The 27,274-nt window shown below is 52.0% G+C and overlaps 10 protein-coding genes across 10 annotated transcripts; 3 read left to right on the top strand and 7 right to left on the bottom strand.

Moving 5' to 3' along the window:
- Window positions 1-799: 799 nt before the first annotated feature.
- Window positions 800-1,711, bottom strand: BO66DRAFT_59734 (uncharacterized protein). Its single transcript, XM_025653431.1, has one exon. The coding sequence runs from the start codon at window positions 1,481-1,483 to the stop codon at window positions 881-883; it is 603 nt and encodes a 200-aa protein (XP_025505018.1). The 5' UTR covers window positions 1,484-1,711; the 3' UTR covers window positions 800-880.
- Window positions 1,712-2,146: 435 nt separating this feature from the next.
- Window positions 2,147-4,292, bottom strand: BO66DRAFT_391096 (UDP-N-acetylglucosamine diphosphorylase). The gene is made up of 3 exons (XM_025647172.1): window positions 3,420-4,292; window positions 2,623-3,357; window positions 2,147-2,553 (listed from the first exon to the last, which is right to left on the bottom strand). The coding sequence occupies exons 1-3, from the start codon at window positions 4,134-4,136 to the stop codon at window positions 2,482-2,484; spliced, it is 1,524 nt and encodes a 507-aa protein (XP_025505017.1). The 5' UTR covers window positions 4,137-4,292; the 3' UTR covers window positions 2,147-2,481.
- A 328-nt stretch (window positions 4,293-4,620) lies between these two features.
- On the bottom strand, window positions 4,621-6,921 carry BO66DRAFT_391095 (putative RNA binding protein). Its single transcript, XM_025647171.1, has 4 exons — window positions 6,644-6,921; window positions 5,816-6,516; window positions 5,545-5,741; window positions 4,621-5,486 (listed from the first exon to the last, which is right to left on the bottom strand). The coding sequence occupies exons 1-4, from the start codon at window positions 6,721-6,723 to the stop codon at window positions 5,091-5,093; spliced, it is 1,374 nt and encodes a 457-aa protein (XP_025505016.1). The 5' UTR covers window positions 6,724-6,921; the 3' UTR covers window positions 4,621-5,090.
- Window positions 6,922-9,702: 2,781 nt separating this feature from the next.
- BO66DRAFT_449096 (MFS transporter) lies at window positions 9,703-11,651 on the bottom strand (the record flags this gene model as incomplete). The annotated part of the gene is made up of 4 exons (XM_025651775.1): window positions 9,703-10,867; window positions 10,924-10,990; window positions 11,080-11,469; window positions 11,533-11,651. 4 exons carry the CDS (start codon window positions 11,649-11,651, stop codon window positions 9,995-9,997), a joined length of 1,449 nt encoding a protein of 482 aa, XP_025505015.1. The 3' UTR covers window positions 9,703-9,994.
- Window positions 11,652-12,806: 1,155 nt separating this feature from the next.
- Window positions 12,807-14,589, bottom strand: BO66DRAFT_428139 (FAD-binding oxidoreductase; the record flags this gene model as incomplete). The annotated part of the gene is made up of 6 exons (XM_025650391.1): window positions 12,807-12,908; window positions 12,972-13,190; window positions 13,265-13,434; window positions 13,498-13,830; window positions 13,900-14,106; window positions 14,202-14,589. 6 exons carry the CDS (start codon window positions 14,587-14,589, stop codon window positions 12,807-12,809), a joined length of 1,419 nt encoding a protein of 472 aa, XP_025505014.1.
- A 621-nt stretch (window positions 14,590-15,210) lies between these two features.
- BO66DRAFT_419811 (fungal specific transcription factor domain-containing protein) lies at window positions 15,211-19,362 on the top strand. Its single transcript, XM_025649840.1, has 8 exons — window positions 15,211-15,540; window positions 15,995-16,162; window positions 17,162-17,196; window positions 17,242-17,517; window positions 17,570-17,880; window positions 17,942-18,361; window positions 18,424-18,656; window positions 18,725-19,362. The coding sequence occupies exons 1-8, from the start codon at window positions 15,233-15,235 to the stop codon at window positions 19,206-19,208; spliced, it is 2,235 nt and encodes a 744-aa protein (XP_025505013.1). The 5' UTR covers window positions 15,211-15,232; the 3' UTR covers window positions 19,209-19,362.
- A 322-nt stretch (window positions 19,363-19,684) lies between these two features.
- BO66DRAFT_470702 (uncharacterized protein) lies at window positions 19,685-20,140 on the top strand (the record flags this gene model as incomplete). Its single annotated transcript, XM_025652811.1, has 1 exon — window positions 19,685-20,140. The coding sequence occupies exon 1, from the start codon at window positions 19,712-19,714 to the stop codon at window positions 20,138-20,140; it is 429 nt and encodes a 142-aa protein (XP_025505012.1). The 5' UTR covers window positions 19,685-19,711.
- Window positions 20,141-20,200: 60 nt separating this feature from the next.
- Window positions 20,201-22,791, bottom strand: BO66DRAFT_391092 (uncharacterized protein). The gene is made up of 5 exons (XM_025647170.1): window positions 22,399-22,791; window positions 21,076-22,333; window positions 20,700-20,979; window positions 20,560-20,635; window positions 20,201-20,502 (listed from the first exon to the last, which is right to left on the bottom strand). Exons 1-5 carry the CDS (start codon window positions 22,783-22,785, stop codon window positions 20,425-20,427), a joined length of 2,079 nt encoding a protein of 692 aa, XP_025505011.1. The 5' UTR covers window positions 22,786-22,791; the 3' UTR covers window positions 20,201-20,424.
- A 1,445-nt stretch (window positions 22,792-24,236) lies between these two features.
- Window positions 24,237-25,444, bottom strand: BO66DRAFT_449087 (FAD-dependent oxidoreductase; the record flags this gene model as incomplete). The annotated part of the gene is made up of 1 exon (XM_025651774.1): window positions 24,237-25,444. A coding segment is annotated over one exon (1,208 nt), but the record flags the coding sequence as incomplete, so codon positions are not given.
- Window positions 25,445-25,804: 360 nt separating this feature from the next.
- BO66DRAFT_391091 (alpha/beta hydrolase) lies at window positions 25,805-27,134 on the top strand. Its single transcript, XM_025647169.1, has one exon. The coding sequence runs from the start codon at window positions 26,126-26,128 to the stop codon at window positions 27,032-27,034; it is 909 nt and encodes a 302-aa protein (XP_025505009.1). The 5' UTR covers window positions 25,805-26,125; the 3' UTR covers window positions 27,035-27,134.
- Window positions 27,135-27,274: the final 140 nt, after the last annotated feature.

Raw genomic sequence — 27,274 nt, 5'->3', positions numbered from 1 at the left:
CAGCAGTAGTCGCATCGATAGGCTTCGGGACATCACCGTTGGGGCAGTCGCGAGAGATGTGGCCGGCCTGGGAGCAATTGTAGCAAACCTTGCCGGCAGAGCTCAAGGGGCCACCGTTGGGAGCAGTGCAGTCGCGAGAAATGTGGCCCTGAAAACCGTTAGTCAGGATGATTGGGAGGGATAGGAGGTTGGCGATTGGAAGTCATACCAGCTTGCCGCAGGCGTAGCACTTCATGGCCTGAGCCTGGCAATCACGAGCAAAGTGGTTGGGGCCACCGCACTTGTAGCAGGTGGCAGGACGAGAATATCCGCCACGGAAGCCGGGGTTGAAGGCACCCCGGGGGCCAGCAGGGGCCCGAGGAGCACCCGTAGCAGGAATGGGACATTTGCGCTAGGAAATGATCGATGAGTTTACTTTTAGAACGATTGTGTTCGGGTAGACCGTCGACATACAGCGTGATGGCCGGCCTGGCCGCAGTTGTAGCAGCGGCCGGTGGCACCGTTAATGCGAAGCGAAGGGCAATCAGCCTGAACGTGGCCTACCCCCTGGCAGTTGTAGCACTGCTTGGCTAAAAGACCGTATATCAGAATCCCCATCGTAAAGAACGAGATATCTTGAGGCACTCTTACTCTCGGTGGTACGGGGAAGCGGGCAGCTGCTGGACTCATGTCCTGTGGGCGGGTTAGATATGTTCTGGGTGCGTATGTGACATGCATCGCATGAGACGTACCGGGCTGCTTGCCTGTGATATGAGAGGGTGATTAGCGATTGAAATCAGCGGCTTGAATGAAGTCATTAGATTCCACCCACAGTTGTAGCAGAGACGCTCAGACGAAGAGCAGACCTCTACACCAGTCAATTAGCGATTTTTGGCCTGGGCTACAGGCAGTTTTTTGAACCATCAACTAACCAGCAAAGTGGCCAAGGTTGCCACACTTGTAGCAGGCTCGGCGATACAACAACATTGCTGAAGAATGGAACGAGCCTATGTGTGATTATAGTCATCACCGTCAGCGGTTCTGAATCCAATAAAGTATGCTTGCAGTATTTGTTGAGCTGGGCGCCGGTGGTCGCATTGGAAAGATTTGGGCGCCATGCAACTTCCCCCCCCCCCCCAAGACTTGGGCAACGACAGTGGAAGTTATCAGAGATCCGCCACATTGCTGCATATGACTCGGATGCAATTGTTTCTCTCAAGCGCATCGTGGAGAATTGAATGTAGGCAGATCGTGGACGGGAGCAAAAATCGGGGACAGCGGCGAAAGAAACTTGCAAGAATCGTCGCGCAATGCGGCCATCGGGGATGCAGCACGATGAGGGAGACGAAAGAGAGCACTCACTCTTTCCTAGATGATGAGCAAAAGAAGACCAGTGAGACACCCTTCCAATCTTTGGCAGAAGGCCTGATAGAGTCGTTAGCTCGAGAAGCTTGGAGAAATCAACACTTTTGACAGCCTGCTCCTTGATAGAGTGGGCTGACATAAGACTAAGTAGGTGAAAAATTGTAACGGAACGGAAAATTGGAACAGTAACACTAACCGAGCATGAGATGCGCTGGATGAGATGGTAGACTAGGAGACTAGGAAGAGATATGATGAATAATCCTGTTGGATTCGAGTAATCTAGGTTTAACAATATACAAGCCTGAAAGCAGAGATATGAGTACAAGGTAGAAAATTGACGGAATTCCAGAGTACCATTCAAAAGTCTCTAAGCTATTGATTGAGTTAAGTAAGCAAAGAAACAGAACGAGACCGATTTTGTGATGTATGGTTACAATGTTACGAACAGTAATTTATATATCAGAAGACTGTAGGTTCCAGTGCCAGTCCCAGATCCAAGTTAGCTCCCGGGCTTTTCCGTAAGTTATCAGTGCAAGGTTTTGGCCGAAAGGTTGGATCCTCCCCGGATTAGCACCGGTGGAAGGGCCGAAGGGGGCAATGCCAGGTGCCGGCCCCGGGGCTGTTGTCGGGTCCGTCAGAACAATTGTATCGTGCTGATGTATTGAGGGTGTATTCAGTACAGTATTGTCATTGTGTTTCCTTCATTTCGGCATTTGGTCAATTCTTGATCGATGCATCTACCTTACTCCGTACAGCCAGATGGACTGGGCGACGCAGTCCACGGTGCCCTTCAAGCTCCCCAGGTGCTGAAGCTGTAAGGTCCCATTTCATGAGCTGGTATACTAGAGGTGGTGTATCTAGCCACTGGAACCCAAAGATAGAGCTATACAATCAAGGCTTGTGGGTGGCAAACCATGCCCCCAGCTGAGCAACGTTCCGTGGTTCTTTCCTGTATTATTGATCTGCCATGTGCATACAGCAGCACACTTTGTGTACGCACAAGCATGCTCCTCAACTTGAATATCATCCCGAATTTTTGCCGCAGTTAAGCTGCAGTACCAATGCTTGAATATGTCCATACATGCACTTTAATCCATCCCAGCTGGTCGATGCTTATGATAGTTTTTGTGGGCGAGTTCACTCCTCCTTCTCAATGACCGCCGGGGCCTTGATCTCACGGCCTTTGAGGAATTCCAGCCCCTCACCGCCCTAATAACCAGTTGTCTTAGTCTCCATTGTGTCATGACGCGGAATGCGGACCAGAGGGGGTATACTTACGTAGCTGATCAGTGGGGAGACTTCAACACCAACGGCTTCACCCTCAGTGACGACAACACCACCCGCCTTCTCAATCCAACGCTGTCCCTGGTTCATGATGTCCGCCTTGCTGGTGTCGGGGTCATCTTCGCCGGTGCCTCGAGCGTTCTTCAGTGGCGAGAATTCGTCCTCGCGGCGCACTTCGATGCATGCAAACTTCTCCAGTGGCGTCATGGGGAAGACGTCGAAGACAAATTGCTCGAGCTTGACGCCGTTGGGCTTTTCCGGCTTGAAGAACTCGCCAGTCTCGGTGTTGATGCAGGGAATCTTCTTGCGGGCCACGTGGTGAGGCAGCTTGTGGCTCCATGTCTCAATCGATTCAAAGAAACGGAACGAGTAGTAGTGGTTGACAATATTCGCCGCACGGAACTTGAGCACGTCGGGTTGCTTTGGGTCTTTGGCCTCAGCTGTCTCCTTATCGATCTCGGAGTACTCCACGACGTCGGGCTTGCCATTCTTCTGGAGAATCAAGCCCACGGACTCAGTAGCATTGCGCTTCCGGACTACCTTGGTAGCGATATCAACGTTCTTCGAGGCGGCGAAACCGATGAAAACGGGGTCAGCAACCTTGACGAGACAGTTATCGACACAGTATGTGTGAATGTGCTCGATTCCACGCTTGCGCATATCCTCTCTGACGCCGGAGGTGATAAGGGCCAGATAAATACCACCGTTGCCATCGGGAGCCACGGCTGCCTATATAAGAGTGGTCAGAACCCAAGATCCCTAGCGGTCGAAGACAATCCAACTCAACGTACCTTGGATTTGCTTTCCATCAGGATCTTGCCTTCGTTGGAGATACAAGGCAAGACGCCCTGCTCGAAAATGACCACATTGCTCTTGTCCAATCCGAAATAGTTGTGCTTGCGGAAGAATTCCTCTGTTGGTTTGCGAGTAGGACCACTGGTCATCACATACCATGGGATGGCAGCGTCCTTCCCGGTAACCTTCTTGGCCAAGAGCTGCAACTTGACGATGCGCTCCGCCTGAATCTGGAAGAGAGACTTGTGGCTCGGAAGGCCGATGTCGAAGCAGCCCTTAGGATCGGAGCTACCCAGGCGCGTTCCCTGCCCACCAGCCATCAGGACCACAGCCACCTTGTTGTCCGCAGTCAACTGAAGTCCTTCCTCATACCATCTCTGGATGTCGCTAGGGTCCGAATCCAGGATAGAGGCGGTAGCCACGTCAGGGAGGGGTTCCAGGGAGGCAGGACCTTTCTGGGCCTTTGGAGGGTTCAAGGCCTTGTCGGCCAACTCATTGATCCGGTTGGGGTCGAAATTGCTCAGTTGGTGAAAAAGCTGGGTCTTCTCCGCGGACTTCAATTCGTCGACGAAGGCGAAAACGTGATCTTGTTTGGCATCGATGTACTTCTGTCTGAGCTGCTGGAAGTCTTCGGGCGATGGCTCCCGAAGAGCGTTCTCGGGCTGGCTGTGGAAAAGGTTGGAGACGGTCTCCTTGATGGCGGCGGCAGCCATGATGAACAGCGATACTTCAAGAAGGAAATCAAAGGGTATCAGAGGTAAGATAGACTGACGGGAGGAGGAGTAGAAAAGAGCGAAGGACTGGGGGAGAGCAAGAATGAAGGAAGAGGAAAGGGAGAAGAAGCTGTTATGAGCGCGGGGTGAACTGGGAAGAGGAGGGAATGGAGGGGGAGGGGGAGGGAAAGATCGGCTCTTAAGAAAAACAACCTACGTAGCTAGACTCAGTACAACAACCAAACAAACAGACTGGGATGAAACCAAGCAATAATCGTGACTTAGTTTTTATCATTATTACTGTTATTAACTATTATTATTTTTATTATTAGTACTACTTCGACTACGGAGGTACGTACGTACCATGATTGATTGATTGATTGTTGCCCCAAAACCTGTCACTGACCGCCAGAAAGACCCCTGGTTTCAGGGGATCGGTCATTCTTAGTACAGTACAATTAATTATTTTTAGACTCAACTATGGGTTGGAGTCTTGGAGAGTCAGGAAAACGGAAGATGCAAAGGCCTCAAACGGAGGGAGGAGGGGCCAAGCTGGACAACACAGCCAATCTGCGGTAGGAGGCGGGGCATACTATCGTATAATATTGCCTGGAGCCGGCCCCGTCTAACCTAACGGTCTCACCTCCAAGGCTACTTACTTACTTACTTCAAGGTTCACTAAATCGATAACCGTGTCTATGTTCTCTAGGATGACCAATTCAGCCAGACGAGAGGTCATATGTGATTTGAACAAGCTTGCACGTCTCCATGATAGCTCCCGAGCCTGGCTGAATGGGCGAACACTCGGTACTGTACAAAAGGACTTGATTACCAGAAAGGCTTGAAGGCAGAAAGGCCGGTAGTGTACAATATTACTGTACATAGTAAGTTAGGTTGGTATACATCATTTCATAGCCATGAAGGTCTTTGTCTTATCTTTCCTTGATCGCTTGATCATCGGCGTCGGCGATCCCGATACCTATCATCGTCACGACGTTCATACCGCCGGTCGCCATACGAGTCTTTCCGTATTGGACTCCGGCTGTGCGATCGATTTCGGTAGCGACTACGGTAAGAGTCTCGCTGGGGACTTCGACTAGCTCGTCTATCACGGCGCTCGTTCCGCTGAGGACTTCGGCTGTATGACCTGTCTCGACGAGGAGCAGACGGGCGTCCAGACTCTTTCTTGTCGAAGACCATCGAATAGTCCTCCCGGCGACGTGCATTGTTGTTGTCAGCGGCTCGGTACTGGCGTTTCTTCTCAAGTCCAGCTACACCGCCAAATCCACCCCGCTGACCACTGCGCTTGGTAATGGTTGCGTTACGCCAGCTTTCCGATAGTTTCGATACCTAGTGCATTGAGTGGTCAGCAGCGCCCGGCGAAAAGGTGCGAGGTAGTACTGCTTACACTTTGCGAGAAATCAACATGGATGCGGTGGTCGTCAATTAGAACACCCTGCATCTTGAAGTAGGCCTGTTCACAGTCCTTTTGATTCTCGAATTCGATAAATGCATATTGCAGGCTGTCGCCTGTTCGCTTGTCCCGAATCACTTCACACGAGAGAATTGGGCCGAAGCGACTAAAGATTAGGTTGAGGTCCTCATCTGGAATCGTGTGTTAGTTTGGCTTGAGTTGAACAGCATAGGGCAGAGATGATTGAGAGAATATGGGATTGTACCTTGGGTGACTGGGTTCAGCTTGCAGACGAACAATACATTCTCTGGTGGCTTTACCTCGGCAAATGGAAGGTCGCCTACCATCTCTAGCGTCAATGCCTGCACTCTGGCCTCACGCTCCCGTCGTAGCTTTTCCAATGCCTCCTCATCCATATTGTCGTCGAGATCCTCGTCATCTGCGATCCGCACCGTAGCCAATTGTGCCTTGGATGGCACCGGGCTCTCCGCTGGCTCCACCAGTCCCGGGGGATCATTGAAAGGATCATCGAGAATCACCGTGTGACGAATCCTGATATCCTTGAGTGGCCGCCCGCGATCATCGATGAAGGCTTCGTTTACCTTCTCTAGAACGTCGAATCCTTCCACGACCTTGCCAAAGATCACTGCCTTGCCATCCAAGTAGTCGAGACCCTCACCAAGAGTTATGAGAAACTGGCTGCCGGCAATGCGTAGGTCCGGATCGTTGGGGGAAGGGACAGTCGCCATGCTCACAGTGCCTCGCTCGTCGTGTTTCAACTTAGGAGGGATTGGGAGCGAGAAGGTGCGCTGGGAGGGACCTTGCAACAAACCCCAAATCGAGGATCCGCCATCGCTCTCGGGGGAATCAGGTCCCAAGGGATCACCGGTTTGAAAGGTAAAGTTCTTTTGGACGCTGTGGACGGGCGAAAAATTGTAGTACTTGACTTTGCATAGCTTCAGGAAGCTACATCGGGAAACCATAAATAGCTTAGTTTTCGTTCAGCCACTCGACTTGTACGCGCGCAGGAGAGCATGACAAGAGTACCAATATGAAGGGATGACACAGAAAGAACTGGAAAGGGGACACATACTTCTCGCAAGCGTTTGGCGACTCGTCGACCAGCAGATCAATGACGATGTCGCCGAGAGAGGTTTCCAGCAGGACGCTCATGGCGGATCCCCGGTAGTTGGCGGGTGATTTCGCGAGGATCGACGGTGCGTGAGACAAAAACAGAAAAAGAGGGTGAAAAAGAACCAGAACCAAAGGGGAAAGAAAAATACAAGTGATCCGAATGAAGAGAAGAACCAGGAAGGCCTGGGAGGGGGAGGGGGGGGGGAAATCGATTGAAAGCTGCCAAAAGGACGAGCGGGAATTACTTGTAAGAGGGAGGATGATTTGAAGCAAGCTGGAGCCAGGCAAGGTACTCCGTACGAAGTTAAGATGCGGAGCCGCTACTAGTACGCTGCCGCCCAGCCTATTCCTACTTGAGTCGAGCGTCGGCGGCCCACCGTCGTAGATCGCTGTTCGACTATCTACTGTACATACATACTCATACATGTACGCTTCTGATGGATTGTGTAGTCAATCAACTGTTGGAGTGGTGGAGTACTACCTACAGCTAAGTTACTGTATAGTACTGCTGCTTCTTGATCCTTCTTATTCTGTTCCTATATTATTTCAAACTGCTTATGTTGCTGCTGCCGCCGCCGCTGCAGCCATCACTACCACCACTATTCCATATGATCTCTATCAATCTATCATCAGACTGTTTGAGGCCTTGATTGATCTAAACCAATTTGTTCTAGATCAACAACCATCACCCTCGGAGAAGGAACTGCCTGCCTGTTTCCAGCAGTCACAAAAAGTTCTTCACATCCTTTCCTCATTTTACCAACCCCACTCCTACAAGTCACTCGATGGACAGCGATTCGATACCCAGCGGTCATACAAGCCCCGAAAGAAGCATTCGCCGCTGAATCAATCATCTTCGACAGTTTCGAGGTGTTCTTGCTTATCGGATGGTTGTTCCGGCGCCCCTCTCGTGTAACCGCCGTTACTTTGGAACTGGAGCCGGATATCTTCCGGGAAACCCCGTTGGACGAACGACTTAGGGGTAAGAGATAGTGCTTGCGCTAGGCCTGGATCGAGATTCAACTGGCAACTGTGTGTTGTTTGATTTCTTGCCGGCGATCTGGTCGCTCGAACCTGTCGGCAACTTATCCTTTGCTCAGCTCATTCGAGTACAGTACAACGAGTATTGTTCCCGGCGCCGATGTGCCGCCGGTCTCATCCAACTCCCAGGACATTGTCTGTCTGCCTTGGGGGCTTGGAAATGACTTCAATTTGAAGCTCCCTACCTACTTTAAAACCCAGAGATACCATCGAAACCCCATGATGAAAGCTTTCCCACACTTATTCGGTTCTACTCGTTGTGAGTTTCACTACAGGGGCGTTGAAAATAACGGGCGGTCTCCTGCAGCTAGGTCCAACAGCAGTTCAATAATCCACCCCATCAGCACTTTTGCAGATATGACAGCAAAGCTAATTCAATGGGGAAACACACGTGGTGCTCACTAGACATGGATGGTATCTCTTTATCTCTAGAATGATCATCATATTGACGATTCCCCGTAACGCCTGGAACTATCGAGATCCCAGCATGGATTCAATGAGTTTCGCTGGGTCTTGGTATCTTGTGGCTGGTCCTATTGCCAATGACAGCTTTCTGGTCCAACCACTGACTGATAATGGCCCTAAATTGAACGGAAGACACTTGGGTCATGACGCCCTTCCTTAATCTTTGGGACCTTTAGAAGGGCAATTGATATGGTCTCCTCCCTCTTTCGACCGCTGCTTCTTATTTATTTTTTCCTCGTCTCCTTTCTCCTGTGCCTCCCATTGTCGCCGCGTCCCATCTTACGGGCGGAAACCGCAGGGAACCTATAGTCGACCCATCTCGAGCTTCATCTGACAATACAATTGATCGACTTCCCATGTCCGATCTCGATCTTGGTTGAAAAGGGACGACACTAGTACCTTAGCTCAACCACCTCCTTTCCACATATTGCCTGCACCAAAGCTACCGCAATGGCTGCGAATGAATTGGTTTTGATCTGGACCAATCGTTGTGTGAAAGCCCTGCAGGTTTGAGCACAAGCAGATGTCGACAAGGCCATGTCAGTCAGTAACAATGTGCACCGGGCTCGTGCCCCTGACCTTCCTGCATACTTAGTCGATCTTTTTTTGCCCCACAGTCCAAGTCAACCCTCGTCGAGTTGCGAGAGTTGGTCACCTTCATCTTATTCGTTCTCAGACTATATTCTTTTTTCTTCCTCCATTTTTTAAAGGCTTTCTTGATCACTCACGGCCAGATTTTGTTATTCTGGTTCACTTAACGCTTTCCCAGCCCTCTAACAAGAGAAACCCAGGGAGTCTTAAGCCTTGCACGATACGTAGACCCGGATCCAGACCTAGGCTGGCGATCTTTGCTTGACGCTACTAATGCTAGTCAACCCCTCCATATTGCCATGCCAGGATTCCGCTCACTTATTCGGGCTTGGCGGTTGAGCCACATTGGCGCGTTGCTGGAACACAGTCGATCTTAGGACTCAGTCTTTGCTCTGAACTCTCGTCCTAAGGCATAGCAGCCAAGCTTTCCGAGACATCGGTGTCATATCCGCAGATTCATGCGGTACGTTTGCGTCGTGCTCTGGATCAGTTGAGTTCTTCTTTTTTTCTTCTTGGCCCCAGAATTCTATCTCTCTCTGCCGAAGCTGCTCGTGGACCTAGTCGCTGCCTATCTGACCTAAGCTGAGATAAGTTAACTATATGATGTCAAAAGTACCAGTCAAGACTAGACCGCCAAGAGGAGTTTGTTTGATGCTTGAAAATAGCAGGCGTCAGGCCAATGAGCTTTGGATATCAACCATTGTTCAAGCAGAGAGCAAACATCCACACGTTCGTTGCTTCCTTCCGCCTTCCGGTCAATACTGGTAGCTTGGTATTCGCGCTGGAGGCGCTCATGCAAACGTAGGCGGTGGCTGTCCGCTCATCGAGGCTGTCCTGGCCGGTCGCTTCTGACGCAGGGCCCTATCGCTGGCTACAAAATATCATCATTCAAAGACCTGGACCAGTGGTGGAAGCAGCACATGTGGAGTTCACGTTGGCATCTATTTGCTGAGATCGACCCTGGAGATCTCAGTCTGCCCAGCTTGGAGTGATAGGCTTGACTGTGGTTTTCTATCAGGCCATTTCTACAACTGGTGCAACGTTACTCTGACTTTGTGACACTGAGGTCCCTACAATGCCGGGATATTTTGTCTCTCTGTTCTTCTATCATTGTGTCATGGAGACCAGACCTGAATCTCTGGACACATCACTACTGTTTTCTTTTTGTTCTTGGTTTTTCCCTCTTTCTTTTTATGGTTCTTTCCCCCCCTTTTTAATTCTTTGCCTGAATGAGATGCAGCACGGTTGTTTGCATGGTGCTCTCATTTGTACGCCCAGAAGTCAAAGAAACAGGTATCAAACTGAACACCCTCTTTCGAATGAGGAAGCGACCTGATTCCCTTTCTAGTTCTAGGGGCCTCGGTAGGCAAAGACTTTGTTCTCTCTGAAAACTGCCTGCCAGCAGTCGATTTTTTTTTCTCTCGAAATGATGAAATAAGACATCAGGGGAAAGAAAAAAGAAAGAAAGGAAAAAAGAAAGCAAAGAAGCAACAAAGAGGAAACCTACAAACACAGCCACCACCCCAACACCCACCCATCCCGTCCCAATAATCGGCATGATCCAATGCGCTTTCTTATCCGCGGACCAGCCATACCACACGAGCCCAATCGGTAGACACAGACTCAAGGGGATCATCAGCGCCAGCCGGAACTCGGGTTTCCTCTCGCCTTCCTTGGTCCGGCCCGCCAGACGGCGCGAGATCGGGTCGGAGAGACGGCCCATGGCGATGAGGCCGACCATCGAGCCCAGCCCCAGTCCGATGTAGGTGAGCCCGATGATGCTGACAGAGAAGTGATATTGATCGCGGTAGACCTGCGACATGGTGGTGAAGAGAAGGTACATGAACCCGTAGATTACAGCGACGTAGATCGAAAGCAGGGAGACGATTGGCGAGAGGACCAGCAGCTTAAGAGGGCGGATGATTGACTTGGTGAATAGAGCCCTCGGGGTCAAGTTGGGGTGTAGTGTGGACTGTAGGTGGGGATTGCCGGCATCGCGTTGTAGGCGTTTGGCGCGGCGAACAAGAAGGATTGGGGCGTAGGTTTCGCGGAGGGTTGTAAAAGAGATAACGGTGACGACGCCGGCCTGCATTCCATGGGTAAGTCAGTGAATGTAGGCGAACTTAGGGGTGAACTGTGTACCGCAATAGCAAGCACCCAAAAAACCCAGCGCCACGACACGTCTTGGGTAAGAAATCCACCGCATACCCTTAGAAAAACGGACGGCCAATACAGGTCCTGGCATCAGCATATGGTTCTTGAGTTGGGCGATATCGGACACCGGCGAGAAAAACATACGGACCAACCACCGGCCCAATGACAGGACCAACCGCCCAAATCGCGATCGCCAGCCCTCGACGGTCCGGGGAAATGCAATCAGCCAAGGTTCCAGCTCCAAGTGCCAAAGGCGCACTTCCAAACGACCCAGCGAGGAACCGGAATCCAATCAGTGATGACATCCCTGGTGCCACTGCACAGGCAATATTAAACACTGTGAAAAGAACGTTGCAACCGTGATAGATCGGCAATCGACCGTAGAGCTCGGACAGGGGCGCCACCACCAAAGGCCCAAAGGCAAATCCAAGAAGGTAGACTGAGACCACAAAGGATGAGATGGGCTTGCTGGTCGAGTTGAATTCATCCATAACCTGTGCTACTCCAGGCGCGAACATGGCGGAACCCAGTGGGCTGAAATCGGTATTAGCATGCGAGACTCGACGTTTACACTGAGCAAAGCTTTTAACAACTGACGTGAGGAAGTTAAAGATTGAGACGGTGCCAACAGTCATCATCTTCTTTTTCGCGCTCCAGTTCATGGGATTCGCCATATCATCGGGCCCATCCCAGTCCACAATGTTTGGGGACCGCATAGACACGGCGAGTGCTCTGTTCCTCGGATCAGCCATACTAACTGTACCCGCGCAGGAGTGAGCTTTTTCTATGACTGCTCAAATTGTGGAGGCCTTTGTAGTGAACCGCGAGGGGGGGGTTCCACTGATTCAACAGCAGTAACTTTAGGATGACGAGCCAGAAAACAGACAGGGGTATAAGACTTTGGTTCAGAACCAATCCGCAGTCAGAGCAACCAGAATCCGAGTAGCTCAAAGAAGCTACTCCAGGCCATGTTAAGTAACTCGAGGCATATCCTTCGCCTTTTTTGTGAGAGAACCCCTGCCGGTTCTGGATTGGAGCTTCACCAGTCCATAAGCACGAATCTACCTTACCAGTGGAGACCAACCAACCAAATGAAGAATTCAGCATTCTCCGACCGGGTTACAAGCCCCGAAGCAATGCGTTTGATCTCACTATTCTCCCAGTGTCGGCTTTTGGAAGCATGAGAGTTTCCGCATCTGGTTTCGCATGCCGAGCCGAACCCATGGGGAAGGTGGGTCCCATCCGGTGGTGCCGACGGTGTAATTTCGCCACGTCCGAGCCTCCGATCATGTACCGCACTGTGTGTGTGTGTGTGTGTGTGTGTGTGTGTGTGTGTGCATTGCGTCCAAGTAGGTTACTTCTGCATGAAAACAATCCATGAAAGTCTCTCTTTCAGGACATTCCCCGTGTACTGTACTGCAATGAAGCCCTAGCAATCTGCCCACGTGGCTTGCGCCCGCCTAACCATGTGACTCTCAGGTTCTCCAAGTGCGTCCACCACGGCATCACTGGCGATCATAACCCTGATTACCGAGATTGTTGAACTTGTTCTCCTTATAACAATACTCTGGGCTTATCGATGTGTGGCTGGCGGATCGAGAATTACGCTACCTATCTACGGCACATTTCCCTGATACGGGTGCCTGGGGTCATTTGCAGGATATTGAAACATAAGACATCACTAGTGGATTAGGGCCGGCGAACTTTGCAAGTAATCAACTAAATAGTTCTCTGGTTGTCGTTACGAATCTGAATAGCGATTCTTCTTTCACCACAAAGGATGCTGCTTGTTCTAGATGCCAAGGTACTTCCGAGTCGTAGTCCCAGGTTCCATGGAATATGAGTGACCACATATGACTTGCAGAACGTGTTTACTCTGAGTGAGTCTGCACACCAATAGCTCCCTTGAACCTTCCTTGCGGGTCATAGCGTCTCCGCAGTTCCCGTAATCTGGCAGCATGCGGACCCCAGATCTACACGCGTGTGTGAGCAGCTGTGACTGTCGGGGGCAGGTAAGCCATTGATGCAGCACATACCTTTGTCGTATCATGATAGTCCTCAAGGCCATTTGGGAGCACGTAGACCTCCGCATGATCCCCAAGTACGCTGGAGGGGGCATGGATGGCGAGATCGCGAGCCAGCTTCTCCTGAGCAGGACTGGCATCCGCAGGGCATCCGGTGCCGAGGAGAAGGATATGCTTCGTACCACTGGGTCTCGGCCACGCAGAACCAGACAGACCGCCCACTGGGTCACTCTAGATCGAAGAGGAGCCATGCACAATCAGATTGTGTTACAGTGCAGACCTGCTACGGTAGGGTAAAGGCTTACCGAGCTTAAGAGTTCGAAGATCAGATAGGTGCAATCACCTAGTGAGGGATCGATCTCTCGAATCTCGGCGAACCATCTGAAAGCCTTGATAACGATGTCCTTCGAGATGTCCTTGAGCAGCAATGGTTGCCAGAACTGCTTCATAGTTCCTTTAACAATCCCGGCTTTGTCTATAAAAGAGTTGCATATCAGTCATTATCACGGGCCAAGCCTGGGCGGTGCCCATCTCTCACCTTGCAGGTTTGCCACCCCGGCAAGAGTCGTAATCTTGGTCTGATCGATGGCGCCGGGGATATCCAACGCCCATCGGAAGTTGGCTCGGCCGTGCTCTTCCCCATTGGCGTCGAATGCATGGATGACCAGCATGTCCTCGTCCGTGCCAATCGACTCCAGCAGGAGTCCCTTCACCACGTACAGGAACATGGTGATCCTGGGACTAACCGGTCGGGAAAGAAAGTTCTCGATGCCCTCCGCGACTTCTTCCAACCTTTCCCTGGGCACCAGAATGGGACCGGCCCAGATATCCTGGGGGTAGGGGAAAGCCCGGAGCTTGACCTGGACCAGGGCTACAATCAGATATGGAGATTAGTACAGACTATCACCCGAGCGGGGGCCCAAGGTACATGTACACATACCCCCAAAGCCGCCACCGCCCCCGCGCAGTGCCCAGAGTAACTCCGGCTCCGTTGACGCCCACACCACAGATCCGTCATACTTGACAACCTTGGCGTCCAGCATGTTACCCGGGTCAGAGATGCAGCCAAACTCGCTGGAAACCCACGAGTAGCCCCCATTGATGATGGTTCCGGCGACGCCGACACAAGGGGTCCGGGCGCCCACGACTGTCCGTTATACCGAGGAGCATATCAGCATGCTTCATGTTTGTGTGGTTGTATCCATACGGATACTGAACAAGAACTCGAACAGAATCACATACCGCCATACTCCGGCGCCGCAGCAGCGAGCTTTCGATAGACGTCCGACCATGTCTGTCCAGCACCAACAGTCACCACCTCTCCCTGTGCGTCGAAGTGAAAGTCGTCGAAGCCCGACGTATTTACCACGACATCTCTAGCTGAGGCGGAACTGTACCCTTGGCCGTAGATGGCAAATTCCAGCGTGCTTCTGTACAGGTAGGCAAGCACCCTGCTGAGCGACTTGGTGGAGGTGGGTCGGAGTGCCAGGCGGGGCTTTGCGTCCTTTTGTGCAGCCCAGGTCTGGACGCTGGCCTCGTAATTAAAGGAATCCGGCGTGATAATCTCGTCATCCTGCAGCAAGGAACGCAGGGTAGCGAGTGGATCTGCTTCGTGGTTTGACGAACGCATAGTCACTAGTTCTTACCAACGAAAAGGAGGGGGGGGGGGGGGGGGGGGGGTGTGCGGAAGGTGGCGAGGCAGGAAGAGACTTGCCAAAGAGTCCAGGTCAAACACGGTGCTTGCGAGTATGACAAGACTTACAGTTCTGGAAGCTAGCTGATCTACCTTCTCATATACCTTGGCTTTAGACTGCCCAGGGAGCCTGCTGCAAGTTTGTTTCGTGCAGATGACCGCAGACGAACACCGCTCGATTGGCCACATGCAGGTTTGCCATTGAGGATCGACATCTTGGCGATTGAACGTCGTCTTCTAGTGCCCTTGTACGAAAACATCTCATGGGCCAGAAGCCATGTGAAGATGTTGTTGGGTGGAGATGGTGGGTTACTTCCCCGAACGATCCAGCTGGCTGCCCTTTTTAGTTCGGATGTCCGAAGAAATCCCTCATCGGCTTTTGGAAACCCGAAGATACCTTCTGTGCAAAGGCAATGCCGGTCCGCATTTCCCAACCAAAAAAAAAAAAGAAAAAAGCCCTGGCCTATATCTCGGGTATTTATGTGTTGGGCCCGACTACTAAGCTAGCGAAAATGGCTAATGGTGGATTCTATTCGCTTCTCAACCATTAACTCCCGTCACCATCCCTGCACATCATACCATGCTGAACGCCCTCATCACAGGAAGCTCTCGCGGGCTTGGCCTCGAATTGGTCAAACAATTAGCTGTGCATCACGACTTGAAAGGTGGAATAGTCCTGGCAACTGCCCGCACATGTAGCCCGCAGCTGAAGGAAGTCATCTCCACGAGTAATGGCGCCGTTGCTTTCGTCGCACTCGACGTAGCGGACGCGGGAGCCATCGCAAACTCGGCCGAGGAAGTGAGATCGGCCCTTGGAGGACGCAGTCTGGATGTCCTAATCAACTGTGCAGGTGTCCACAGTGAAACCCATGGCAAGGTGACTCTTATGTATGCAATACCCACCCACCCTTTGCCTATGACCGTTAGCCGGGGCGGAGAGATTAACAGTGCTCAGGTCGGACCTCGACTGGCAATTATCGGTCAACGTGACCGGCACGCATAATGTCCTGCGACAGTGTCTGCCTCTCATGCAGTCGAGCAAGGTTAAGAAGGTGGTGAGCGTGTAAGTGGATGACTGACCGTCGCGTGCTGAGTCTTTCTTGATTGGCGAATGCTAATACTACAAGTATAGCTCCAGCGCATACGGCTCCATCAGCCATGCTCGAGATGTAGCCTATGCACCGTGTCCAGCCTATAAGATCAGCAAAGCCGCGTTGAACGCGTTGACTGTACAATATGCTCTCTCATATGAGGATGACGGTTTTGTATTCTTCGCAGTCAATCCTGGTGTAGGTTGCCTTTGTCACCAACCGAACAAGGTTGATTTCATACTCACTAATAGCTTACAGTGGCTGAAAAGCGATATGGGCGGGCAGGACGCTGATCTCACCGTGCCTCAGGGCGCAAAGGCAGTATTAGAGATGGCTTTTGCAGCCGACAGCCGGGATAATGGGACCTTTAAGAATATCGATGTTCCTGGATGGGACAAATACAATGGACAAATTCTGGCGTGGTGAATGGGCATTGGCAATGATTTGGGGTTGGGTGTTGAAGCTATTAGAGAATGTACCTTGGACCCGGCCAAGCCCTTGGATCTAGACTGCGTTGTAAGGGACTGTTGACCTACGTTGGGAGGTCCATAAGCATTATAAATACAAGCATAGCGCAATTTAGAAAAGCCAAATGACAAATGGCCTGAGAGAGCCGTCAAATCGGATGCCCAGCAGCATGTTTAGTAGAACCACAGATCTTATGAGCAGCGGGTGGTAAGTTTACTACGGAAGAAAGGGCTCAGGCAACACGGCAGCGCGGCAGCAAGGCAACAAGGCAACAAGGAATGCCTAAATCTACCTGAGGGCGGCGAAGGTCAACTGACGGCAAGGAAGCGGCAGAATCTTGTCGATTTTCCTGTCCCCGCCTCCCTTGCAGTTGAAGCTCGAACCTTTCTTTCTCACCAGCCTGCCTATCAAATGAAAATATCATATGAAGTACCATTTACAATAGGCGCCGATTAGCGTGTATGCAAAGATGACAGATCGCATCGCCTCTGTGACGGACGTTCTTCCTGCCGTAGGTCATACCAGTTCAAGCCAGTCGGCTTTAATGCGACGTTAGTAGTCATCCCAGGCTAATCCACCGTAAACAGTGTGACCTATGCCATGCCAGAAAGGTTTCCACGCGCCGGGGCTGAACGTGTCTCTCTTGGTATAGCTGACTTCTACGTTGTCAAATAGGTCAAGTGTAATCGGCAAGCGCCATGCGCGAACTGCGCAGACGCCGGTGCGGTGTGTAGACGCCAGCGCGGTGGACGGACATCGAAGAAGAGAACCCTTCAGAGGTCTGCTGGCCTTCAGCTCCTTCTCACCGGGGAGACTCTTGCTCTGACGCCAATTTGCAGCTTTTTAAGTCCCCAGGAATCCATAGTCGACTTTGACAGACAGACGTCCAGACGGTACGGGAACCACTAGCTACAGTCGATGACCACGTCTCTAACGGAAAGTGCTTTCAGACAACGTCCAAATCCTGGCCGTACACTCACAGACTGTAGCCCTCCTAGACAGTCTGAGTATCCAGATTCAAATTTGATAGCTACGCCTCCCTCTCCTGATGCTGTCTCAACGACAAGTGAAGAAGGGTCGAACTATCATGCAATCCAGGCAAAGAACATCATACAGATAGATCTTCACAACCCTCGCTTTATCAGCCGCGAGCAACAGTCCATACTAAAATCGGCTCTTCAACTTGTGAGCACCATGGCCAGCCATCAGCCGCCCACAGCCCTGGAAGAAGGGAGTCATCTGCACGACCCCCCTGGTACTATTCCCAAAGTACCACCGCGTGAGCTCTTATTCATGCTTCTTCCTGGTATCGATATCTGACCCCTCCCTCACACCGACCCACTGCTGATGGAAATCAGGCCCGCCGGAATCTGTGCGTATACAGTGGCCGGATCACATATCCGACAAGGCCTATGTAAGGATGGCTACGCCCCTACTACAAGACCGGTGCCAGCTCGAAGCCAAGACGTTCCACCAGTACTGCATTTGCATCTACGTCAAAGCCATTTTTCACATATATCAGGTATCACGATCCATGGACGACCTTGTTCTCCGAAAGGAAATGTCGGAATCCAGGTCCAACTATGTGGCGGCAGCAATGCGCAGCATTGAGAACTTCAACATACTCAAACCCCCAGATCTCTTGACCATCCAATCAATGATGTCTAGTGTACGTTGTCTTCCAACTGAAAGGATGAACGACCCTTTTGGCTAAACCCTCCCCCCTCTAGGCACTGCTCATGCAGCACTTAGGGAAACCACACCAATGTTGGCTCTTTGTCTCATATGCCGCCCGACAAATCACTGCCCTCAACTATCACAAGATCCGTAGACTGCCAGCAACCTCCGAGCTGGAGCAAGAGATTCACAGTGTCGTCTACTGGTGCTATTATCTTGACCAGACCTTGAGTTCTCTGCTCTGTCGGCCCTCTTCGCTACCCGACCTCGAGGTCTCTCCTACCGACCTGATCACGTTAGCACCGTCGTCCCCGTACGATAGTCTTTTACGGATCATACTTGATCTTGCCCAAGTCCAGGGCAAGCTACGGACAATCTCTTGTGGTAACAAAACCCACCCCGCCGATCGAGCTCTAGAGACATGCCAGCTCCTCGAGGCCAAAATGCAGGCCATCCTTCCACGTTTGCAGGCGGTATGTCCTACACCACTTACCGCTGACACGAAACCGTTCATCTAAGCAAGGCTGTTATCTAGAATCGTGATTGTCATCCCAAAATGGTCCAGTATGACTGGGTCGGCGTGGACTTTTGCTACTACGCCATATTCGTCGAGATCCACCGTACCCGGCTGAAAAAGGCATTCAGCCCAAAGGTTCATCAGGAATGCCTCATCTATGCGCGCAAGTCGCTCCGAGCTTTCCACTTCCTTCAGCAACACCCCGCCGAGCTACCTGGGTTCGATGATCCCTATCCTTCGTTTTTGACATGGTGCGCGTCTTGTTCCCCCGTTCCGTCCTCCACTGCAAACAGTTCAGACTAATCGAAGACCACCCCAGGACCCTATTCCTCTATCCCCTGAGCGCCTTCTTTGTCGTCTTTTGCAACATCATCGGCACTAAGGATCAGGACGATTATGAGCTCATGGACCGGATCATCCAACGTCTGGAGCCGTTCAAGCAGGATCGCCACCTAGGCAAGCTCCTGAACCTGCTGCAGTCGTTGGAGCGTCTCTGTGAGCCCCTTTTCCGGACAACTGGTGATGGCGGTGATTCTGGCTCTGAAGTTGTCGCGCCTGACGGCGATGCATTAGTGGCATTTGCTGAGACCAGCGTCGACCATGCCGACAACACGGCTTCCCTTGGCGCTTTCCACCCCGTTTTCTCCGGAGCTACTCTGGGGCCTATGCCTGCCACCACCACGACCACCACCACCAACGTGGACCCCTCTGCTGACTGGCTGATGTGGCAGTTGTTCAATACCCAGGTTCCACCGGGATGGCTGGACGCAGGTGTCGAGCCTTTCGATGGTGGCCCCATGTAAAGGATTGGCCAGACGAGGACAAAATATCCATCTTCAGGCCTTGTTCATGTCATGAGGCGGTAATCTATGTCTTCCTGGCATGCGTCGTTGGCACAGAACGGAAGTGGAACAAACAGTCCGCAGCTGAGAAGGTCCTTGAGGGGATGAAGGGAAGACGTTTACGGACTCGGTCGGACTTCCGGCCAGGCTCGGATCTCCGAAACCCTGTGATCGGCCGTCATTTTCTTCCCGATACAATGAAATCAATCCTCATAGTGCGCATGCATTTATCAACTCTTTCTACTGCTATTTCATCATTACCTTCCCACCTCGAACCCTCCGCGCACACCGTATGTTGGAAAGAACGCTCACCTTCCTCCGCAACAAACATCACAAAGTCCTAAATCTTCGAGAAACACAAGCATAGCACATCACTTTACATCATACTATTAGAGACTTATCACATTTCAAGGAGCGAAAATCACACGCGATCCAGGGTCACTTCAATCCTAGCTGTGGGAAAAATGCACGCGAACAACAAGTACGCAGGATTCACCGTCCACGTGGACGCCCTCCCATGGCTGCCCCTTGCGCCGCGTGTCTTCATCAAGGTGGTCAAACTGGTTCCCGAGACGGGCGAGTACACGATCATGGTCCGCGCCGAGCCGGGCGGCCTCCTCCCGCGCCACCGCCACGTCGACAGCGCCGAGATCTACGTCCTCCGGGGCAGCGGCGCCCATCCGCAGACGGGGGCCTTTGTCGCCGGCGACTATGTGTCCGAAAGTACGGGCGCGGTGCACGATCCGCTGCCCTTCGACTGCGCGACCGAGCTGCTGATGGTCAGTCGCGGGCCCTCGGTGTTCCTGGGGGATAACGGGGAGGATTTGTACGTCATGGACGTGAAGATGCTGCAGGGGATGATGGCGGCGGCGGCCGCCGCGGATAGGGCTTAGTGTGGTTGTATGGGTTCCTGTCCCAAGATATCGTGGGAGTTGGGAGGTCTTGAAGTGCTTTCGTTCTTCGGTGGACATGGAGGAAGGTGGTTGTCGCGGAGAGATGCTTCTTGGCGTTGATACGGCGTCAAGCATAGCTGATACAGCACAGTTGGGACTATGAAAAGCTCTATTCCAGACTATCTCACATTTTTTCGTCGTAGGCAAGTTGCGCTTTGTGAGCACAATTGTGTGTCACTAACCGCGGAAATGTTATGTCTTAACCAGTTTGGCTTGCCCGGTGGCTAGACAAAACAGGATCGGTCCTGAAGGAAGGCGTCAAATAAAAAGTCATCCTCAATGAACCCTGCATTGCCGTTGGGCTGAGCCACCAAATAGGATTAGCTGTGGCCGATGGGAAGAAGGAGCTGTTTCCATACCAATGAGTCCAGACCAATCGAAGTGTCGTGAAGCATTGCCAGTGGAGACCGCTCTTGTGAGCTAGACTCTGGTTCACTGCAACACCTCAATTAGTCAAACAGGTGAAACCCGGCTGGGATGCTACGCCAGGAAGTCTTACACGGGCTGGATAGGGGAGTCGCACGCGAGTAAAGATGCCCGCGCGGTGTGTAGGAAAGTGCAGACTTGGATTGCTCGATTTGCAGCTTGCTTGTCATTAATGACCCTCGTCTCCGGGGAAATTCTGGTTTTGACGAGACCGATGATCATGCTGAGGAGATAGTACTCGTTCAGTCCATGCAGTGTTCTACTTATCCTTGTTTCCAAGATTGCCAGGACCTGCTCGACTGCTCCAAGGAGGTGCTCTGCTACTCCCAGGGAAGTGGTCATTGAGATGGCTTCTTCTCGGAGTGAAATGTCAACATAGTGTTTCTTCTCTTGCATCCGCCTTTTTTTTTCATTTTATCTTCGGATCAAAGCACGGTACTTTCACTCACCGCAAGGGCCATGAGAAAGAAAAATCTCATGGCAAATGTTCAAAGCAGCTACCATCAGCCCGGTTTGACAAGCGTGCTTCGGGAGCATTTCATCGTCGACGAGCCTTCGGTAGCATTCCAAGACTGTCGTGCTAGCATCCAAACGAGCTCTCCGACATATGGTCGACTGGAACGAGTGCGGGGACTGGCAGATGAACCTGGTATACAATAAAAGCAAATACTGACAGAACTGAATCTTTACCAGAGTGCTCAAGTGCATCGCCAGTTTTTGCTGGCGGGGATCTGCTGCGGGACTATCCCAGTCTGGGATATTTTGAAGCGCTTTGTGCAAAGTCTCCCCAAGTTTTTGCACTTGCTCAAACTCCATCGTTCCATCGCAGCCGTTGACATATGCGCATATGGCAAGTCTGGTCGGCAAGGATTGTAGCAGAGTGACCTGAAACGAGGTATCAGCCAATTTCCCTAGAGGCACGGCAACCTGAGTTAAGTCGAGAGACTCGCAGAGCTTATCATCATTAATGTGCAGAGGACAGTTTGTACAAAAGTCATCAGGTCGCAGAGTGGGCGGCATGCCTCGTTCTAGAGCGGCTTGTACATCCAGCTCCACGATGGTCGTCCATAGCCTCCGACGAATCTCCTGATCGTGGGAGGATATCCGAGCTGCTGGGCTCACCTCCCGGTGATATCCCGCCGCCATGGCCAGCCGCATCAGTTCGCCGCTGCCGGTCCAGAATGAGCTGCTTTGTATGTAGTTCGCGCGCTTGGCAATAAGCACCAAGCATCGACCTGCAATTGCTTCGCGAGAATGTGGTACAACATTGTTGGCGGAAGTCAGCCATGATTCAGCAGCGTCGATCCAACTGACTGTTTGCATGAAGATTGATGCTTTGGATTCGGTTTCGAGGTAGGTCTCGGACTGCAGGCTGGCACCAGTTGCAAGGACCAAAAGCAGCTGGGCGAGAAAGAAGGGAGCTGTTGACGTGGAATCGCTCCAGTGACGATGATACTCGGCCATGAAAGCCGACCGGTCTAGCACGCGATGTGTGGTTTCGAAACGATCAAGATAGGTCTGGACTAGCGCATCCGACACGGACTTGCTTGGTATCACAGCTTTGAGAGCAGTTGTGCCCACCGGAATACTGATATGCTTTCCAAAGGTGATGCTTTCATGGTTTGGTGGAAAGACTCCGTCTCTTGCCACATTTATCGCAGGGTACTGAGCTTTCACACCAGCAATGTATGATCGAAGTGCGGGAAACTATGCGTTTTTGTGTTATATTGCCCACATCCTATCTACTTGGAAAGAAGATAATAGATACTCACCTGCTGATAGAAGTTCATGTGATAGCTATACCCGTAGAACTGAATGAGGCCGCCCCTGCGACGGAGATGAGTCATTTCGTGAATTCCAGCCGGTGCGGGCTGGGATTCTGCTTGTAGGCCACTCTCTGACGACAGCACTCTAGGCACCGGTGCAGCTTCCTGATAGTTAGATCGGGCAGGGCTGGTCATTCCATCTTTCTGATGAGTCGAAACCCCGCGATACGTGCACTCCTCGGCAATTCCGGCCCTCACACACCGGCTGCAGGATGGGAATTCCTTGCCACACTTGACTTTCCGCTGATAGCACTGGATGCAAGCCAGTGGAGGTCGTCTTCTTTTCGTACTTGGCTTCAGCGTCCGCTTCATTTTTCTTCGAGAGGTATCCATATTTTGGGGTGAGGAAGCTTGCTGAGTACGGTTGTTCGGACAATTGCGGGGATTGCCTGCTGCGGGGCAGGCAACCATCCCTCTGATATATCTCGGTTACCACCGGGCCCGGCAATTTATGCGTAAAGTCCGCTTCCCGCATTTCGGTCATGTTTTGGTACCAAGGTGCTTGGAATGTGATTCTCGAGATAGCACAATTTTGATGATGGGTCTTATTTCACGGTTCAGATTGTTAAGTTCCAGCTCCTCCCGGAAAGCAAATTCCCGGCAGTTACGGTTTCGCCTTGATGGTTAATGCTACCCTACGCTATTTGTATTGGAGAATGGGTCTGGGCCCCCATAGAGCGAGCATAATGCAGTCATTATGTTGTCCCATGCGGAATGGAACCCCGTGCTATGCTCATAGGTGAGGCGGCGCCAAAGCAGTTGCGCGGAGGATAGGAACCGTCCTGTAATCAGTGCGAAGGCCTCCGTCCAGTCTTACATCCAAACTGGTCATTTCGATTTAGCATATCAAGCCAAATAAAGTCAAGCCTATCTGGTCAATAGCCCCAGGCCGCTTGCTAGAGGAATCTCTATTTGAAGGCCGCACAGGTGATAACAAAAGAGCCATGTTGAGGCTCGAAGAAAATGGTATTCCTGATGCATTTTTCTGTTACGTGACAAGTTTGACACTCGCCCTCTAATTCACCTCGCAGTATCAGGCCCACGCACTGTGCTTCTTGTGACTACCTCAATCGGCGGCTCCTTTAAATATATTCAGAGCGCAGTAGGATATGATCCCGAACTATACTCACCCGTCGAATGGTCCAGCCACCAGAATAGCAGCCTGCCAAACCTGAAATCCCGCCCCGGTTTGTGACCCATTACGCCATGTGCGTGATTGAAACTGCGGTCTAGGAAAATACCGACATGACCCTGCTCGAGAAAATCCGACACGCACAGTTTTGGGAGCATCCTGGAGATGGGATATCGTCTGGCTCTTCCAACAACAGTGTGAGCGCAAGCATTGTGAAGCGTGTAGATGCGCATGCAGGATGGAACGGGCCCGATTGTGATATCCGGCGCGTTGATAGTGGCGATGTGATTGGACGAACACACATGACCGACGCGGACAGCAGCAGCCATTGGGGGTCTCGCCTCTCTCCCACCTCTGGCCGTCGCTGGTGCGGGGTATTTTCTTGTTGGATGGTCAAGAGGACTTTTCGGACAGTCTGCAAGATGATTAAGATTTAACTTGAAGTATAGGTTTATGCGCGATCTGGAAAAGAGGTATCCAAAACTTAAGGACCTACATCAGCTAGGGTGTTGCTGACCCTATGCGTGGGCTCGTTCGTCATTCAATTTATGTAAATCTTGCTTCCTTGCCCTAAATACCAGATAAGCATGCTCGAAGGATGTGAAGTCAGTGGTCAATTGCAAAGTGTACAACGTTAACACATTCACCTTAATTACAAACGATTGTCTTCGTCCCTCTCCAGCAACCTCCCGCCTGCGAACCAAGCATCCATTGCTTGAGCCATCGCCTCTACATAAGCCCTGGGAGAATCATCCGACATCGCCTTGACCAGAAGCTCCTGCGACACCTCATTCGTGACATCCGCCCGGCAGGATTCGACGACTTTCCCCTCGTAACTGCGCACCGCCTGGTCCAAATCCCCTGGATGCGCAAGAATCGCTTCACAGAGGTCCACCGCGTCCAGCATCGCCAGATTTGCCCCCTCGCCCGCAAACCAGGACATGACATGTAGAGCGTCACCGATCAGCGTCAATCCCTGACGATGCGGATACCGCAGTCCCGAGGGCATGCGATACTGCGCACGGGGCGTCATATTCGCGTCCACATTCCGAACAACAGCTTGGAGACGGGGATCCCAAGTCGCAAAGAAGTTCTCAATCAAGAATTCGGTCATTTTCTTGTGATCACCCCAGTCGAAAGAGGGGTCACTCCATGCCCATTTCTCCTCCACCCGGAGACAAGGGTAGACGCGCACGCTACCGTCTCCGTTGCGCTGGATGAAGATCCCGCTTCCCTCGGAAAGACAGAAGAAGGTCCCCCGGCCCACAAATTCACTGAGCTCGGGAAATCGCTCATCGATGTTGGATATGCGGCAGTCAATGACTGTCAAACCGGTGTACTCGGGCCTCCAGCCGGTCAGCATCGGTCGGACCTTGGACCACGTGCCGTCTGCTCCGACGACCAAATCGGTGAACACGGGGTCCTCTCGGCCTTGGAACAAGAGCTTGACGCGACCATCAGCCAGGGACACAATTTCAGAGACGGAATGGTCCCAGCGGATGTTGTCGGGGTCCAAGGATTCGATCAGGATCTTGCGCAGCAATGACCGGTCGATTTCCGGGCGGCCCTCTGCGTTTGCGGATGCTTGGTGGTAGAGCCAAGTTGCTGCGGTCTTGTCTCCGAAGCGATAGTCTTGGTCGTGGTAGCGGGCGTGCTTCTGGAATTGATCCCAGAGGCCCGCTTCCCGTAGGGCCCGTTGGCCGGATTCCGGGTGAAGGTCGAGGGATCCACCCTGGAATCGCGAGCTGGAAGAGGTCTCGCGCTCGAAGATGGTGAAGGGGATTCCATGCTTTTGCAGCAGGGCTGCGAGAGTGAGGCCTGACGGACCCGCGCCGATAATAGCGATGTGCTGTGGCATTGTGCTGTTGAGGAAGTGTGATTGTTGAGCTAGACAAAGCCTTGGAGAAGAAATATGTATTTCTGTTTGTGTTGAACTTCCAAATAACTGCACACTGTAGATTCATATTTATAGACGCCGAGAAGCCAGCGGTCTGCGAAGCTCTATACAAGTAAAGCCTTACCCAGAGCTCGGTCTATTCCAATAGGCCGACGAAATGTCCGAGGCCGGCTCGGCATACTCGGACACCCCCTGTACCCAGCCAAATTGAGCTGTTTGTCAAGGAATGTAGCAGGTGGTCTGATCCACAGAATGCAGGTTTATCAGATTAATCAACTCTTATAAGGCTCTGGACATCTGTAATCTGAGCTGCCTGTACCATCTTGGTCTTTAAACTGATGCAGTAACTCCGACATTGATAACGACATCCTATTCCCTCAACTGTGTACAGGGCTTTCATCCTAGCATCTTGGTGTCAGTCTTTCTGATGAACTATGCGTCAGCACACGGTGAAACATATTTTGCTACGTGAAAGGTATCTTTCCCACTTGGCCCATCTCTCACCTCACCCTACGTCAGATCCATTCACTCGGGCTTATGTAAGATCTCACCCTCTTCCTCCCAACCAAGCAAATATCTTGAACTTCCTTCCCCCACCAATCCTTCTTTTAAGACTGATGTCCCGAATATCCATTATCGCAACAATGAACACCTCGAAGCCCACGATCGTTCTCGTTCAAGGCTCCTTCCAGACCTCCCTCGTTTATGAGCAACTCAGAACCGGCCTTCACAACGCGGGATATCCCGTCGTCCACCCCAAACTCCCCAGCATCTGCACCGACATCGACGACACTGAGTTTCTTTCTCGCACACTGAAAGACGATGCAGACGCTGTCACCACAGCCCTGCAACACCTCGTCGAAGAAGAGAAGAAATCAGTGGTGGTTGTAATGCACTCCTACGGCGGCATCGTGGGCACCGAAGCAATCCCCAAGCACCTCACCCACGCGGCGCGGCGCACCCAGGGGCACCAAGGGGGAGTCCTTCACCTCTTCTACTTTGCTGCCTTTATCCTGCCCGAAGGTAAATCCGTGCTCGAGGTCTTCGGAGAGTCTCCGATCAATGACGTGCAGGTATGCACACCCAAAACTCCGGGTCCGTTCCACTTACCTGGAAGGCAACCACTCTCCTTTTCCTTGTTGTTTCGATCATGCGATTATGTGCATCATTCGTCGCTTACCCGGAGTCCATACAATCTACAGCCAGATGGCACATCCCGATTGAAGACCGGCGCCCAGACAGTGTACGGCGACCTCCCGGCTGCGGAGGCGGCGTTATGGGAATCGCGCCTCGTCCCCCAGTCGTACGCGGTGCAGACCACGTGCACGACGCGGGCGGCGTACGAGTACCTGCCTTCGACTTACCTGGTGTGCGAGGGGGATCAAGCAGTCCCGCCGAGTTTTCAGGAGGGGTTTGCGGGGCTGGCCCGCGCGGAAATGGATCGGTGCACCGCTGGCCACTCGCCGATGCTGAGCCAGCCCGCTATGTTGGTGGGGAAGATTGCTGCGGTGGTGGATCAGGCGGGCGCAGCGGCGGCGGGGTCGAGCTTGTAAGCGCTAGACTTAATTTGTGTGCAGATCGGCGGGTGCTTGCGCCTGTCAGAGTCGTAGTATCATTGGTTGCATGGCGAGAGTTTATGAGTGTGAGTGTGAGGACTAGGGTTTCGCCGGGGGTGGGATTTGTAAGCGCCACCGTGATAGTACGAGGACGACTCTCGGGCCTACGATTCTAATCTTGTATATATGTCAAGTAGGAACTCAGAGTGAGACAATTTAGTTCTAATATCCTTTCTC

Source organism: Aspergillus aculeatinus (genome assembly GCF_003184765.1).
Source record: "Aspergillus aculeatinus CBS 121060 unplaced genomic scaffold BO66scaffold_18, whole genome shotgun sequence".
Classification (NCBI taxonomy): domain Eukaryota; kingdom Fungi; phylum Ascomycota; class Eurotiomycetes; order Eurotiales; family Aspergillaceae; genus Aspergillus; species Aspergillus aculeatinus.
Note: the sequence above shows the minus strand (reverse complement) of the source record. Positions and strands in the feature narration are given on the sequence as shown.